The sequence below is a fragment of the Marmota flaviventris genome, chromosome 4 (genome assembly GCF_047511675.1).
Source record: "Marmota flaviventris isolate mMarFla1 chromosome 4, mMarFla1.hap1, whole genome shotgun sequence".
Classification (NCBI taxonomy): Eukaryota; Metazoa; Chordata; class Mammalia; order Rodentia; family Sciuridae; genus Marmota; species Marmota flaviventris.
In genome coordinates, this window is record NC_092501.1 from 27,517,720 (window position 1) to 27,532,449 (window position 14,730).

The following is a 14,730-nucleotide window of genomic DNA, read 5'->3' on the forward strand; positions in this document are numbered from 1 at the left end:
AAATAAAATATAAAAAGGGCTGGGGATGTGGCTCAGTGGTTAAGTAACCCTGGGTTCAATCTCTGGTGCAAAAAAGAAAAAAAAGGTCATTTTCGGCAGGATGATGGATGGCAGTGCCTAAGAACCAGCAGCTAGAACTTGGGACATGACTTCATCTGGGAAACTCAGATGACCACTGACATTGGGTATCTGGGTATTAACTTGTTCTTGGCAGTCTGGGCATCTGCATTGGAAAGGTTAGGTAATTGTTTTTACTTGGTTATAGGCAGCTTGTTAACAACTCCAGAGCTGCAGCCTGAGAATTAGTGTAAATCCCAGAGTTCAGAATCTGAGTTACTGGTATTAAAAGAAGAAACATTAACTAGCTGATTTCCTTTGGCAATAGCCTGGAACAGAAGGCTGGTGGCATTGCTGTGCCTCTTGATATGCGGTCCGGCATTTACTTCAGCGCTTCATGTGGCAATACTTTATGCTACAACAGCAGTAGGAAAAATTCTGTCTCCATTCTGTTTTTGAATTTCACCTCCATAGTATTTGGACTTCATATCAGATACACTTTTACAGTTTAGATGTGAGATGTCCCCAAAAAACTCATGTGTGAGACAATGTAAGAGCGTTTAGAGGTAAAATAATCGGGTTATGAGAGCCTTAATCTGATCAGTGCATTAAGCTGCTAATAAGGATTAACTGGGTGGAAGCCATAGGCAGGTAGGGTGTGACTGGAGGAGATGGGTCACTGGGGCTGTGTCTTTGGGGTGTATATTTTGTTCATGGTGAGGGGAGTCTGCTTACTGGTGCCACGTCCTCAGTTCCTTTTCTCTGCCACATACTTCTACCATGATGTTCTGCCTCATCTCAGGCTCCAAGGGAATGGAGTTGGCCATCTATAGACTAACAGCTCTGAAATCATGAGCCCCTAAATAAACTTTTCCTCTTCTATTGCTCATGTTAGGTCTTTTTGGTCATGGCAGAAAAAATATATATCTGTATCTATATCTCATGGGGTGGCCAGCACCTCTCCAGGGAATTCTTGCCTGCTCAGAGGTATAAGCCTCCTAAGAAATTAAAGTCTAGAATAATTAGTGAAGAACAAAAGACAAAGAGTCAGAAAAGATAGTTTTAAAGATGGAGTCCTGATAGGTCCAGTCCAAATAGGAGCTGGAGCTACACAATTAGAAAATGGCTCCCTGTGGTTTATTTAAGGGGGTACATCAAAGGCAGGGATAAGGTTTCAGGGGTGGAGTTTTGCTTCCTGATGTCTTGCAGTCAGCAGGTTGATTGGCATCTTGGCTGGTTACACCCATCTCAGAGAGGCTGTGTGGCTACAGCAGGTCACCCCATCTCTGGCGCTATGTGGGACCAGGCGGAGCAGAATAAAAATTTACATGTTTGTGCAATCTTACCCTGTGGGACTGCCAGGGGAAGTTCCCAAACACCTATTCATTAGGCTGTGATGCATGATATAGTCCACACACAGCCCGCTGATGGCTCTCAATTAAAAAAAAAAAAAAAAGAAAGAAAAAGAAAAAAGAAAACTGACTAAAACATCCACCAGGCCCACTCCTCATATTGAGAAACTGTTCAGCAACTTGCTTTAGAACAGGATAACTGGCACCAAATCCAGTTAAAGCCATTCTTACTCTTGTAAAATGATTCTGAACATAGTAATGTAACTCATCTGATGTCACTTTCCCCATCTTATTGTCAGGACAATATAAGAAATTGACCAAGACATTCTTGTAAACAGCAGCATGCAAACTTTCAATGACATGAAGTTGTGGATTCTGAAAAGCCACAGCTTTGTCAATCCTTAGTGGAGACTGAAGGTCAGCTACTTCTAAAGGAAGAAATGCTGGTGCTGTCGTGATAGGGAATAGATACTCCATTAGAATATGGATGTTATCCCTTAGGCGTTCCACAGTATATGCCCTATCATCCCCTGTTATAATCCTACTTTACCACCAACTGCTTCAATTCCATAGGTGATCTTAAAAGATGAATCTCTTTTAGTAGTCAAGCTGGATGCAAGAGGCAGTAAATGAAAGGTCCTTAAATTGTTGAGTCCTCATATCTATTGCCTGCTTTAATGAACAAATCAGGATGTTTGATGCATGAGCATAGTTTCAGAGATGCAATCACCAAACCATTTGGTAATTTGGTAAACTCAAGGTCCTAAAGATATGGAGAAACTCTTGTAGGGACAGCAATTAGGAAATGGCTCCCGGTGGTTTATTTAAGGGGGTACATCAAAGGCAGGGATAAGGTTTCAGGGGTGGAGTTTTTAACTTTAGGAGTAAATTTGAGGGAATAAAGTCTTTTTTTTTTTAAAGAGAGAGAGAGATGAGAGAGAGAGAGAGAGAGAGAGAGAATTTTTTTAATATTTATTTTTTAGTTTTCGGCGGACACAACATCTTTGTTGGTATGTGGTGCTGAGGATCGAACCCGGGCTGCATGCATGCCAGGCGAGCGCGCTACCACTTGAGCCACATGCCCAGCCCTAGGGAATAAAGTCTTTTTTTTTTTAAGTATTTATTTATTTATTTTAAATCTTTGGTGGACACAACATCTTTGTTGGTATGTGGTGCTGAGGATCGAACCCGGGCCGCACGCATGGCAGGCGAGCGTGCTACCTCTTGAGCCACATCCGCAGCCCCGGGAATAAAGTCTTGACAAGGACCTGGCTCTGGTTAATAGCTTCATGGCTCAAGAACGCTCTGATCGTGTCACAGCCAGCTTAATGGAAATGAAGATGGCGGCAGAACTCCTCCAATTTCTTAGGCATTTCTTTTTCAAAGGGAAATACTCTAAGTAAAATATTTTCCTGTTCCAACAATTTTGTGTCTACGTATGTCTGCTTGACCCAATTCCACTTGATAAATTCATTTTGGGATGTTTGGAAGTGCCATACAAATCCTATCACTGAGGAGAGCAACAAATATCCTGAGGATGGCACACCAGAAAGATCAAAATAGCTGGACAAGCAGCTTATGGAATCTGAAATACTGTGAGCTGCTATATTCACCAATTTTGGACACAGCCAACCTGAAGACTTCTATAAGAAATCCCTTTGTTATTAACAAAAAATAATTGTTACCCCGGAAAGACCACTTTTACTATTAAGTAAATGCTTCTTTACCTCAAAGTCATTGATTTGCTGTTGGGTTCTAGAATCACCAAGCTCCATGATTCAGGGTCAGGAAAGACAGATGGAAGAATACTGTGTAGAGGAGCTCAGTGTCTTTGCTAGGTAGGGTCCGATCCCTGCAAGAGCTTCCTTTCCCTCTTTTCCCATCTCCATGCTGTCCTTAATTATTAATCATGCCTTGCACACCAACTCTCTCTCCTGGTGATCTACCTGCTTTACAAGCCATATGCCAAATAAAAATAGTTTTCTATTCCATCTAGAAAAACCTGGGCTGAATTAGCAGAGGATGTCACAGAAAGTTTCTTATATTTCTTTAGCTTGAGCCACCTACTCAAAGCTCAGGAGAGAACTAGGAAAGAGTTATCTGGGACAAAGATCATTACATTTAGTTGCTAGAATGTCTAGACGCTAGTAGGTGGACCCAGACCAATGGCTGACCAGCTGTTTGCCTCTGAGGCTATGAGGAAAATGAGAAAGAAAGGTAATTAAACAAAGCAAAGTCCAATGGAAATAGAAGAGAGAAAATAAGTGTATCAGCTTAACAGTGATTTTTCTCACTTTCAATACTCCTTTTTAGAATATTCAAATTTATTAATTATTTTTAAAAATTGACACATAAATTTGTATGTATTCATCATGTACAATATGTTTGGAGGCATGTATACTGTGGAATGGTTAAAACTAGCTAATTAAAATATGTATTACCTCAAAAAATTATCAAAGCTTTTGCATTTTAAAAGAATACTGTACTGGAATGGGTTAAGGTCATCACTTTTAGCAACCTGGTAGCATTATTCAGTAGTTAATCAACAGAACATTAAACCTCTGCCCAGATGGCTTTAGAAAGGGAACCTGGACAGCCCCAAACTTAGGCACTCTTGTGGCTTCCATCTCCAGTTCTTTTAATCCTGGCCAAGACAGCGGCCTTGGATACTTTCTTCCGGTCATAAGCCAGGCCGAGGACAGCCATGCAGTCGATGAAGAACGTGGTAAAGTTGATGTGCCAGCGGTACTCACTGGCAGAGTAGTCATAGGGGAAGGAGTGGTGGTAGTTGTGGAAACCCTCGCCTGGAACAAACCAAGGAGAGAAGTTAGGAAGCTCAGTAAATTGCTGTGTTCCTCATCTTTGCAACCTCTTACCCAGCAGGGCACCACAAACCTCTGAGAAAGCTGCTGTTGTTGAGTGAATAGATGAACCCTGTGTCTTCTACTTAAGGCAAATAGATGCCCTCAGAGGCATCTAAATAATGAATCAAGAAGCCCTGGTCACCCATGGCTGCCTGGGACCCTTTGTGAGAGAAAGTTTTTCTTGGGGGTAAGAGGATGAGACAGAACCTGGTTCTGTTGAGAAATGATCTTAAATTGTAAAATGCCAGAGCTTCAGTAAATACTGGCCTGAGACCACATAGGCTTTGGCCTTTGTGCATGTGTTGGGGGAGGGTCCAAAGGAAGAACTGTGGCTGTGCTTCTTACAAAGGTGAGTATATATAGTTAAGTGCTGTGGTATTTGCCTGTAATCTCAGCAATTTGGGAGGCTGAGGCAGGAGGATCATAGGTTCAAGACCAACCTCAACAATGTATTGAGACCCTATCTCAATAAAAAATCAAAAGGGGTGGGGATGTAGCTCAGTAGTAGAGTACCTTTGGGTTCAATTCCCGGTATAAAAAAATAAAGAAAAGAAAATGAAAAAAAGTTGAGTAAGCAACACACTTTTCTCCACCATACCTGTGCTCCCCATTAAAGTGGGAGGTTGTGATAAAATGGCCGGCAGAGCCGAAAGTCAGAAGAAAGGAAGCTCAGCCAGGGGCCAGAGCTCCCCTAGCCTTGGCTAGTACACAATGGACTGATCTGGCTTCTAATTCTCTGAGTTTTGATCCGAAGCAGGGGAGGTACTGATGAAATAGAAGTACTCTGAAAACACTTGAGAGATTCCCCCTAACCTCTGAGATTCTGAAAACTCTTGGGATAAGCATTATTTCACTGTGCTGGAATAGAAAATAAAGAAATTTGGGATCCAGAACATTTCTGTAATTGATAAAATGTTTGGCAATTCTTGGCATGATTCTTCTTTCTCAACAGCTTTCAACACTAGCAACACTGGCCCTTATCGTGCCTAGGTAAAGAACAGCCATGATAAGAGAGGTTATTGTACATTTTGTAGATAAAAACATCCCAAGATAGAACAGCAATGATAAGAATAGCAAGCAATCATAGGAGGTTCTGCCAAGCAAATGACTCCAACCTGGGCATCTCAAGGTATCTATCCCTGTGTATACCAGACTGTCCACAGTGTGCACTGGTAGGTGGAGGGATAACACTAAGGCTAAGGGTGACCCAGGATTGCCACTTCCACCTGTGGCTTCACAGCAAGGCTCTGAGTGAGCACTCACCATGCCTGTAGGTATCAGATTTAAAATGAATCACACACACACACAGACAAGGAATGGAAAAAGGGGAGAGTCAATGGGAGCAACTGGGGCAAAGAGACAGCTGAAGAAAAGTTCTAAAGGATAAGCATGTGACTGTTGAGATAAGTCAAGACCAACAAGATGAGAATGGCAGGAAAGAGTGGAGGAGAGCAAAGGGCAAGGGGACAGGGACAAAAGAGCAGGTTTGTAGAAGCAAATGACAAATGGGAGAAAGTAAGATATTGGCAACTAGTTTGAACTGAGGGTCACAAAGAGCCTAGAGATGTGGAAGCTCACTGGAGTTCCATTTACAACACAGGACACATGTCAGTCTAGACTATTCCATTTCTATGAAAATCTCAGATTTGGACAGCATGTTGGTGATTTATTTCATTGTATATATTCTTACTTTGAAGAATCAAAGTAAGTTTATGTACAATGCTAGAAGTTTCCTGAAAGGAGTCAGGAGATGTATGGGAGTAAAAAAGAGATACGGTGGGGGGAGAACCCTTACAATGAAGACAGTAAATATGACCTGCATTGAGAATATAGAGGAAGATATTGATGAGAAAAAAACAGTGTTATACAGTCATGAGCATAGACTTGTGAGTGGGAGGGCTGCCAAGGTGCTACTGGATGAAGAACAGCTTTGATCCTGGTGAGAAGCAGCCAAGGAAAAATAACCTGAGCCTCAGTCAAAGACTACGTTCACTTAGAAAGGGCAGTAAACAGTGAAGATACATGGTAGAACTCTTTTTTTCCTACCTGGCAACTGGGAATGGAACTATAGAGACAAATAAACTCAAGAATATTCAATATCAGGTCATGAAGCAGGAACTTCTTATGAAACTATCTGCCTAGAAAAGGAAAACTCAGAGTGGCTCAATACAGGTAGCATTTAGAGATTATTTTTCAACTTAAAAATCAAAAAGTTATTATTTTTCACCTTTCCCATTTACACAAGTGTTGTTTCCTGAGAGTTAGGAGAAGGTTTAGAGCCTGACCATAATAGGAAAGATCAGACAGTAGATGAGGGCAGCGTAGGTTCATCTAACAAGAAAACTCTAGAAGGATGCTGAGCAGCTCAGAAAAGCTGCCTCCAATTCATTGCAGCACAAGTGTCTAGGGCCTCACGGATCCTGTGGGCGGCTGTACTTGAGAACTGATGGGCTCTGGACTAAGGAAGCCCCAGGGCTGGGGCGGGGTGAGACATAACTGGATGGGCTTCTGAAGTTTCTGTCTTTGTTACCCTGGCTCTCATAAAAGTTGCCCAATACATTTCCCCTTAGTTTTATAGTGTAAGAACCGAGCTATAGTGATCATAAAAACACCTCATTTGGGTTGCTCCACCTCCTAGCCAAATATCTTAATCAGCAGACCACTACATATCTTGTGACTTACCCCCAGCTCCCAGAGAAACAAGTATATTCTCCCGAGAATCAATGTTCTTGTCATAAGGGCGGTATCCATAGAGGTGGGCAGCACTGTTCACCAGCCAGGTGACGTTGAGTACTATAGCATATCGCAGGAAAGTGGCCACACACAAGCTGTGTAGAAAAGTTTCACCCCAACAGAACCAGGGCACCAGTGTGGGCAGGATGAAGCACATCAACAGGACAGCGGGCTTGTAGTACCTACATTGAAAGATCCCACAGTGAGTCTGCAGAAAGAGAACTCTCACACCTACCTGGACTGTCCACTCTCGCTGGACTGAGCTACGTCCTTTTTCCCATACTATAGGCATAGGGTGACAGAAACCAGCACAAGTGAATAGGGTGGAAAAAGGTTTTGAGCACATAGTAGGAGTTCTACTGCCTAGGGTGTTGTCCATCTGCCTTAGGGCTCGCCTCTTGTCTTTCTGGCTCAATGGTTACTTTCACCTGTCTTGGGAGCGCCTTTTGAAACACACCCTTGCTGTGCCACATTGGTGCAGATGATTAGAGGTTCTCTGTTGCCACCAAATAAAATCCTAAGTCTACATCTGTGTCCATGACTATCCTATACTGTAAACATTTCTTGCATTTATTGATATCATTAACATAGCTCAGTGAGGGTCTGAAGGTGTAACTCAGCAATAGAGTGCTTACTTAGTCCATGAAATACATTAAGTCCCAAATATTCACATTAAGTATTCACATTAAGTGAATATTTCAATGAAATTGACCTATTAAAATAGATTGGAAATCATAGTCTATAACTTTTACATATGTGTACATATATCATTCTATTAATAAATATTAATTAATATAATCTTTTAAAAATATTTTAGTTGTTGATGGACTTTTATTTTATTCATTTATTTATATGCTGTGCTGAGAATTGAACCCAGTGCCTCACATCGTGAGGTAAGCGCTCTACCACTGAGCCACAACTCCAGCCCCTAATTAATTTAATCTTATTCTTATAAAATCACATTGTATATTGTATGATAATATTATATAACATATTTAAGTTTTTATATGTGTTCCACATCTGGGGTGGTGGAACAAAATGGGCTAAGGCCCTGAGTTCTATTCTCAGGATGCAGTCCCCTCCCTGCAAATGATCAGAAAGTAACAGCAATAAACTATGGCTATGGGCTTGTAGAATGTTAAATATGAGGACTTAAATGATTTTGAATTTACAGACCCAACAATCCTCTTGTCTTATAAGTGAAAACTGGGGGCCCCAAACATAAATGCCCGGGGCCACATCCCCAGGCCCATCCTCCCTTCACTCACCTCCTCTGGAACATCACCAGCTTCTCAGCTTTTAGGTCAGACAGGTCCAGTGTCCTCCCCTTCTCTTTCACAGCTGGGTGTTTGCGCACAAGCAGCCAACCCACGTGAGAGAAGAAGAAGCCCCGGCGGGAGTTATGAGGGTCGGCATGTGTTTCTGAGAATTTGTGGTGGGTACGGTGGTCTCGGGCCCACTCATAAACATCATTCTGGAGGGACAGAGAAGAGGAACACAGGCCTGAGGAGAGATGCCCTCCTGGGAGAAGTCCAATGCCCAGATGTCTCCAAGGACCCACGGCTCTTAGCCCAAGCATATAGTCCCTAGGAGTCTGGCCCAATGATCCTAGGTTGTTGGTATGTGGATAAAGCTATGGGGAACTCTATCCTGACGCCTTCACAAGTGACAGGTCATGACAGTGACCAAGGCCACATTCAAAAGACCTCTGGTACTATCTGGGACTCTTTCCATCCCTTCAAAAATGTGCCTACATGTCTCTTCCTCCTTTTGCCCCATATGGACAACATCGAGAGCATCAAACTATAGGGTACTAGGGCAAAGATGGTTATGCAATTGTGGTAAGCACCTCACATGTTGCCAAAGAGAGGGGACTAATATGTTTTTGTTTTCCTCTTGATACAAGTTAAACCCCACACAAGGCATCCTGTGCCCATTGCTATAATGTCACAGCTAGGAGAGTCCCCTTCCTCAATTCCCTTCATTCTTTTATAAACGTGTGCCTCAATCATTCTCAGTAGTTAACCTAGCCAAATAGCAACCCCAGATCAGATCACAATGTTGGTCAATCCAACCGCAGTAACTCAAGTTTCCTCATCTATAAAGGGGACAGAATAACAGGTTCTACCTTGTGATGCCTGTAAGAACTCAAGGAGTTAATCTATGTCAAATGCATAGCACAGTGCACACAGCAATGCTATAGAAGTGTTTGTTCTTATTACCTGAAACAACAGAGTTCCTAAGTCTCTTAGCCATCAATCTCAAAGGAATTGTAGTAGGGTTCAAAGATAATCTCCTTAAAGCATGAGTTTATTATCCACCGTCTGCCCAAGAAACCAGGCTCAGTGCATGCCCCTTTATGATGAAGGACTACAACACCCACAATGCATGAGGACACAGGAACCTTGATAATAATCCTATACCTTCAGAGCCTTTGCTGTTTAACCCCTATTTTCCTTCCTAATGACTCCGAGTATTCCATGTCAGATGCAGCCAAGCACGGAGCCTATACTTGAGATGACCACAAGAGACAAGAAAGGGCAATGACTATCCTGCTGGGGATCTGCTCTCGGCACTGAGCCCCTCCATGACACCCTGGATCATTGATAGGGTGGTGACAAAAGAGCTGAGCAGCATCGGCTTCTCACCTGGAACGCCATGGTGTCGGCAAAGATCAGGAAGAGCCGCAGAGGCAGCCGCGCTTTGTAAGTTCGGTGGCTCCACAGGCGATGAGCTCCTGCAGTGATGCCCAGGACACTGATTAAATAGTACACATAGGCTGCCAGGACAAGACGATAGGGAAGTCACCAACAGGAAAGTTCCATGGGAAAGCATATCAAAGTAACTCTCTTATGCAACAAGTCATGTGTTCTTTAGGCTTTGAGTATCAGCTTCAGCTGAACCACAGGGCTGCCTTGTCACCTTTAGCTCCTGAAAAGTGACCATCACCTCCCTGTCTCTCTACCTAGGAGAGTGGAGAGGACTCCCAGGGACTAAGGAGGCAGGATGGCAAGAGAGGAATAAAACTCTCATGACTATGCCACTATCATTGTCCGTATGAGCGTTTGACATTCAGCTGACCTTCTCTAAGGTGTTCAGTGCCTCAAAATATTCCCATAGAGCTTAGGAACCATGAGCAAGTGATTTTCAAAATGAGCAGCCAGAGCATATCTGGGCATTGATCAATTGGAGCTCTATGGTGTAGGGAACATTCAGGGCATGCATCACTATGGCTTATTTAACAATCAGTGCAAAAGTATTTCAATATTGTATCAGGCAGAGTGGCCTGATAGGAAAGTCAGCCCTGCACAGTCATATTTGCAATGAGACTCAGTCTTTACCAGGGATGTTAATATTCTCATATTCACCATGAAAGGGGCTGGTACTCTTAATATTGCATGTTGTAGGTGGGAAATAGGTGCTCTAGAAATTCCTACTTAACAAGGATCACACATTCCTTCATAACAAGGAAAATGGGAGCCTTGGTTTGAATCTAAGTTTTGTGTCACAAGAAGTTCTTGTTCTACCTCTATTATCCACCCTGCAAGATCCATGCCCAGGTCCCCAGTCTCTCCTTTGCCAAGCCCCCAAACCCAGTCAATACTAATTCTAGACAACACTGAGAGATAATCAAAGCTGGCATAGGAACACTGCAATATTGTCCTGCCTCAGCCTCCTCTAGGCCTGCAGGATCAGGAGGCACTAGATATGATGTCTACTGGGGAAGGGGGCAATGGTGTACCTATCTTGTTAAGCAGCTCTAGCAGGCAGGGACTCAGGCCTTGGGAGAAACTAACAATTTTTCATTCCCAGGAGCCAGCTGGAAACAATGGATCCTAAGGGGCCAAGAACATAGCTGTGGTGGAACACAGGACACATTGTAACAAATTGTCCCATGTTCTTCTGGAGCTAGAGATAATAGTTTGCTTAAACAGCCCCCTCTTCTCCTTCCCCTCCCCACCAAATCTGTCTCCTTCCAGATCCCCAAAAACAGCCACATAGTCTCTAGGCTTGAAGCCCCAGGTGATTCTTTGCCTCTGGCCACATGGTGATTGAAATCTGATACTCTTTACCCATATCTGGAAAAACCACAGTGGACCCAGAGCCCTGCATCACCAGGAGGAAAGAAAGGGCTTTAGGCGAAGCAGAAGCATTCAGTTAAGAGGCAAGGAAGTATATAGGATTGTTTCACAGTGCAGATGGCCCTGGGATATTGGCATTGAACTAGGACAAGACCCCAGGCACTGTGGTGCCCATTCTATCCACACTTGTTGGTCTATCAAATAGAAGAGTTGATATGTTACATTCATTCTCTCTCCCCCAGAGAAGGACTGTTGGTGTCCCTGTTGATGGTTAAGCAACATCTCACAGGTTTGTCCAGAAAAGTAGCTTTGCCCTTGGGCCCTCACAATTGTTAGAGACATCTTTTCAGCTCTGCCCTGGGGGCTCTTTCACAGTCTACAGACAGATCTCTCAAAATAGCTGATTCAGGAGAAATGCTGGGATATAACACACATTGTCCTAAGGAACAGAACCTTCCCATCATCCTAAAAATATTGTCACCATTTGGTATTTGGAAAAACTGCAATCCAGAGAAAGGGGATATTCTCAGTTGCATTTCCATGTGGCACCTTGAAAATTCTCTAAGACAAAGCTCAAGGGGCCAAATGTTACTACCTATTGAACCTAAGAGATTCAGAGGGAAACAGTCTAACACCTACCCAAACAGCCCTTCCACCACTGCCCTCCAAGAGAGCTGCCAGACAGTTCCCCCACTCCTAAATTAACTTTCTAGTTGGCTTATGGAGAAGACATCTGACTCCCCAACTGCTCAGAGAGCAGCAATTGGACACCTGGGTTTCTAGAGCTCCCCACTCCTCCTTTCCAACTCAGGCTTCAGGGGCAGAGATGCATTTGCCTGCAAAGCACACGTGCAGGTCCAGGAGGCAGGCCAGGTATCAGGGACTAGTCATGGATCCCTGAAAGAGCTGAGCTAAGGGCAGGTCAGGAAGGAACTGGTGACCTTATCCCTCATTACAGCAGCCTGGGAATGAGAAGAGGCTAGGAAGGTGCTGATGTTAGGTGTTGGGTCCTTGGCATTTCACAGCCTTAGGAAAGGAAGGCAGGATCTGGGAAGGTGGGGAATGGAACATGAAGCATTTCTGCAATGTTATTTCTTTCTAAGCACATATGTTGCATTTGTGGTAGCCAGGAGAACTATCTGGAATAAGGAGCAACACATCTGTGCAACTTGGGTCATGTTATGTTTCCTCTCTGACAAACCAGCCAAATCTGGTCAAGGGGTCAAGATGAAAATCATTTTGTGGACAAGACTTGTGTTTATCCTTTTTCCATGATCTGGCCTCCTAGGCAGTTTCCCCTTGCTTTGACACCTGACTTTGCTTAACACGTTGCTCATGAAGCCCCTGGTCTAGCATCAGGTTCCTATGCTGCCCACGTAGAGTCCTTGATTTTCCTGAAGTATTCATGGTGGGGACAGGAAGCCATGTAAATGACTTAACTTTCTTGCAGGGACCTCTGTGCCACAGGCCTACACCTAAAATCCTGCAGTGTATGGTCACAGGGCTCACTCCCAGCACCCCTGTTAAGGATGGACACTCCTGCATCCCAATCCTATAAGGCTCTATTCTCAACCCAGTTAGTCCTTCAAGCAACCAAACACACATAGCTGGCTAATCCTGGACAGAGTTGGGGCCTCTGCTCTGTGTTAACACTACCATATTAAAGTGCAATGGAAATTTGGGTGCTGGTTCAGGACAAGGGAAACTGCTTACCACAGAGCAAAGTGTAGAACTTGCAGGTGGGAACCAATGTAATCCCATACAGGGCTCCCAAGTGCAGCAAACTCATGAGGATGATGTTTCTCCAGACATACTCAAGCTCAGGCCTGGGGCCCTCTGCATCCTGATAGCTGGGGTCGTATATGTCATCTTTCATTTCAGGGCGTATATCTTCCCCCAAGTAGAGAGGGGTCTTCTCCAACTTCTCTCCCCCATTCTTTAGGGTCCCCTTGGGAGGCGCTGTGATGGTGGTGGTGGTGGTGGTGGTGTAGGAGCTGGATATCTAGAAGGCCAGGAAGTGGAGAGTCAGGAGACAGCAGGGACTGGGAGCCCAGGAGGGCTCTAATGCAGTTGGGGAAGTGTGCAGGAGGCACAGACTCTTCCCCAGTGCCCAGGTTACATGAAGGTGGCCTGTAACCCGAGATGGAATAGGGAGAAGCTTCCAAAAAATGTGCAGATAGATTGCAAATGAAACCTCAAGGTAAAGGGACAGAAGGAGGGAGGGGAAAACATACCAACACACAAAGGAAACCGTGTATAAGGGCATCCGCAGGACCGCAGTTTTCTTTAAAGCTCAAGAAGCAAAAGTTGATAAATCAACCCTCCAGATTAAAACCCACACCACAACCGTGGGCAGCAAAACTCGGGAAAGAAGGCCCGTTCCTCACAGAAGCTCTTAACTGTCTCCCCCACTAACCAGTTGTCTACAAGCCCCATTCGCGCCCGCCAAGCCGCGGGACGGAGGCCACTTCTGGGACGCTCACCTCCTGCAGCATGTGGGCGGGCATCTGGCTCTCGGGTGCTGGGATCACGCTCCCGGGGCTGAGGCTGCGGAGCGAATTTGGCACAGCTGAAACTGAGGGTGGACTTCGGTTCAGGGGCCCGCTTGAGCGGGGCGATCGGTGGAGCTGCGCTCGGAACACCTCTCTGCTGTGGCACGCTGGATGGTTGTGCAGGCCCGATCCGCTGTGCGCGGATCTCTCTGGGCTCGGAATTTAAGGAGTAGATCTGGCAGTGGGTGGACGGTGCCGGGTATTTCCTCAGGCACCTTTCATCCGCTGCCAACAAGGGGCAAAGTGCGCAGAGCTGCTTGGCGGAGACAGCCTGGCGTGGAGGTGAGGGCGGGAGAGGGGAGGGGACAAAGAGCAGAGATGAGCAACTACCCGAGCCAAGGCTCTGGGATGCTGCAGACAGCAACACCACGCCGCCTCTGCCCCTGCCTCTGCCTCTGCGAAATGCTAATGAGGCTCTTGTAAACTCTGGCCTGTCATTGGCCAAAGGGAATTTGGTGCCACCTAGTCCTGCGGTTACCATTGGCTGGGCGCAATCTGCTGTTGCCTCTGCCGCCAGCTCCTCGCCCCCCTCCCTTCTTTTTCTCCATCTCCGTTTCTCTTCCACCCGCTCCTGGGCCTCTGCCCCGGCACCCCGCGGCTTTGGGCGCGTCAGGGAGGTTTTTCTCTGGACGAGGGAGAGGATTTGGTTCGGCACTGGGGATGCATTACAAGCCCAGTATTGGTCACAGCGAATGGTTGGGCACTGCTGAAATTGCACGAGGAACTGTGCGGAAGCCACGGTGGCGCCCAACACACAGTTCCATCCTGTCTTCCCTTTCCTTCAGTCGCGTGGGAGGGAAGACTTGGCTTCCACTTGGGAGACTGAAGCGGAGAGGTCTGGTGCAGTCCTAACCCGTGGGGGCGGACAAGGCCTCTGCCCGGCTCCAACTCCTATATGCTAACCTGAGACAGCCCAGAACTTTGGCTCTAGAGCAAAGGTGTGCCTGCATACCAAGACCGGGCTCAGTCACAGGGCACACTGCTGGGAACCGTCACCGCCAGGCACCAGCGGGTAATCTGGTTCCAATGCCCATGCCTCCAAAATGTGTACGGGAAGGTTAGAGATCCTTCTGCTTGTCGGGTTGGAATT

The 14,730-nt window shown here is 45.3% G+C and overlaps 1 protein-coding gene and 1 pseudogene across 1 annotated transcript; both read right to left on the reverse strand.

Annotated features, from left to right (window-relative positions):
* Positions 1 to 302: 302 nt before the first annotated feature.
* On the reverse strand, positions 303 to 2,700 carry LOC114088355 (cytochrome b-c1 complex subunit 2, mitochondrial-like; annotated as a pseudogene).
* Positions 2,701 to 3,712: 1,012 nt separating this feature from the next.
* On the reverse strand, positions 3,713 to 14,020 carry LOC114088665 (acyl-CoA desaturase 1). The gene is made up of 6 exons (XM_027930390.2): positions 13,572 to 14,020; positions 12,802 to 13,090; positions 9,655 to 9,785; positions 8,275 to 8,480; positions 6,956 to 7,188; positions 3,713 to 4,213 (listed from the first exon to the last, which is right to left on the reverse strand). Exons 1-6 carry the CDS (start codon positions 13,593 to 13,595, stop codon positions 4,014 to 4,016), a joined length of 1,083 nt encoding a protein of 360 aa, XP_027786191.2. The 5' UTR covers positions 13,596 to 14,020; the 3' UTR covers positions 3,713 to 4,013.
* Between the last annotated feature and the right edge of the window lie 710 nt (positions 14,021 to 14,730).

Excerpts from the sequence above, each read along its gene's own strand:
- LOC114088665 (XM_027930390.2), bottom strand. The coding sequence starts at position 13,595 with ATGCCCGCCCACATGCTGCAGGAG. Across the intron at positions 13,091-13,571 it reads CCGCCCACATGCTGCAGGAG|ATATCCAGCTCCTACACCAC; the intron begins GTGAGCGTCCCA and ends CTGGCCTTCTAG. Across the intron at positions 4,214-6,955 it reads TGTTTCTCTGGGAGCTGGGG|GCGAGGGTTTCCACAACTAC; the intron begins GTAAGTCACAAG and ends GGTTTGTTCCAG.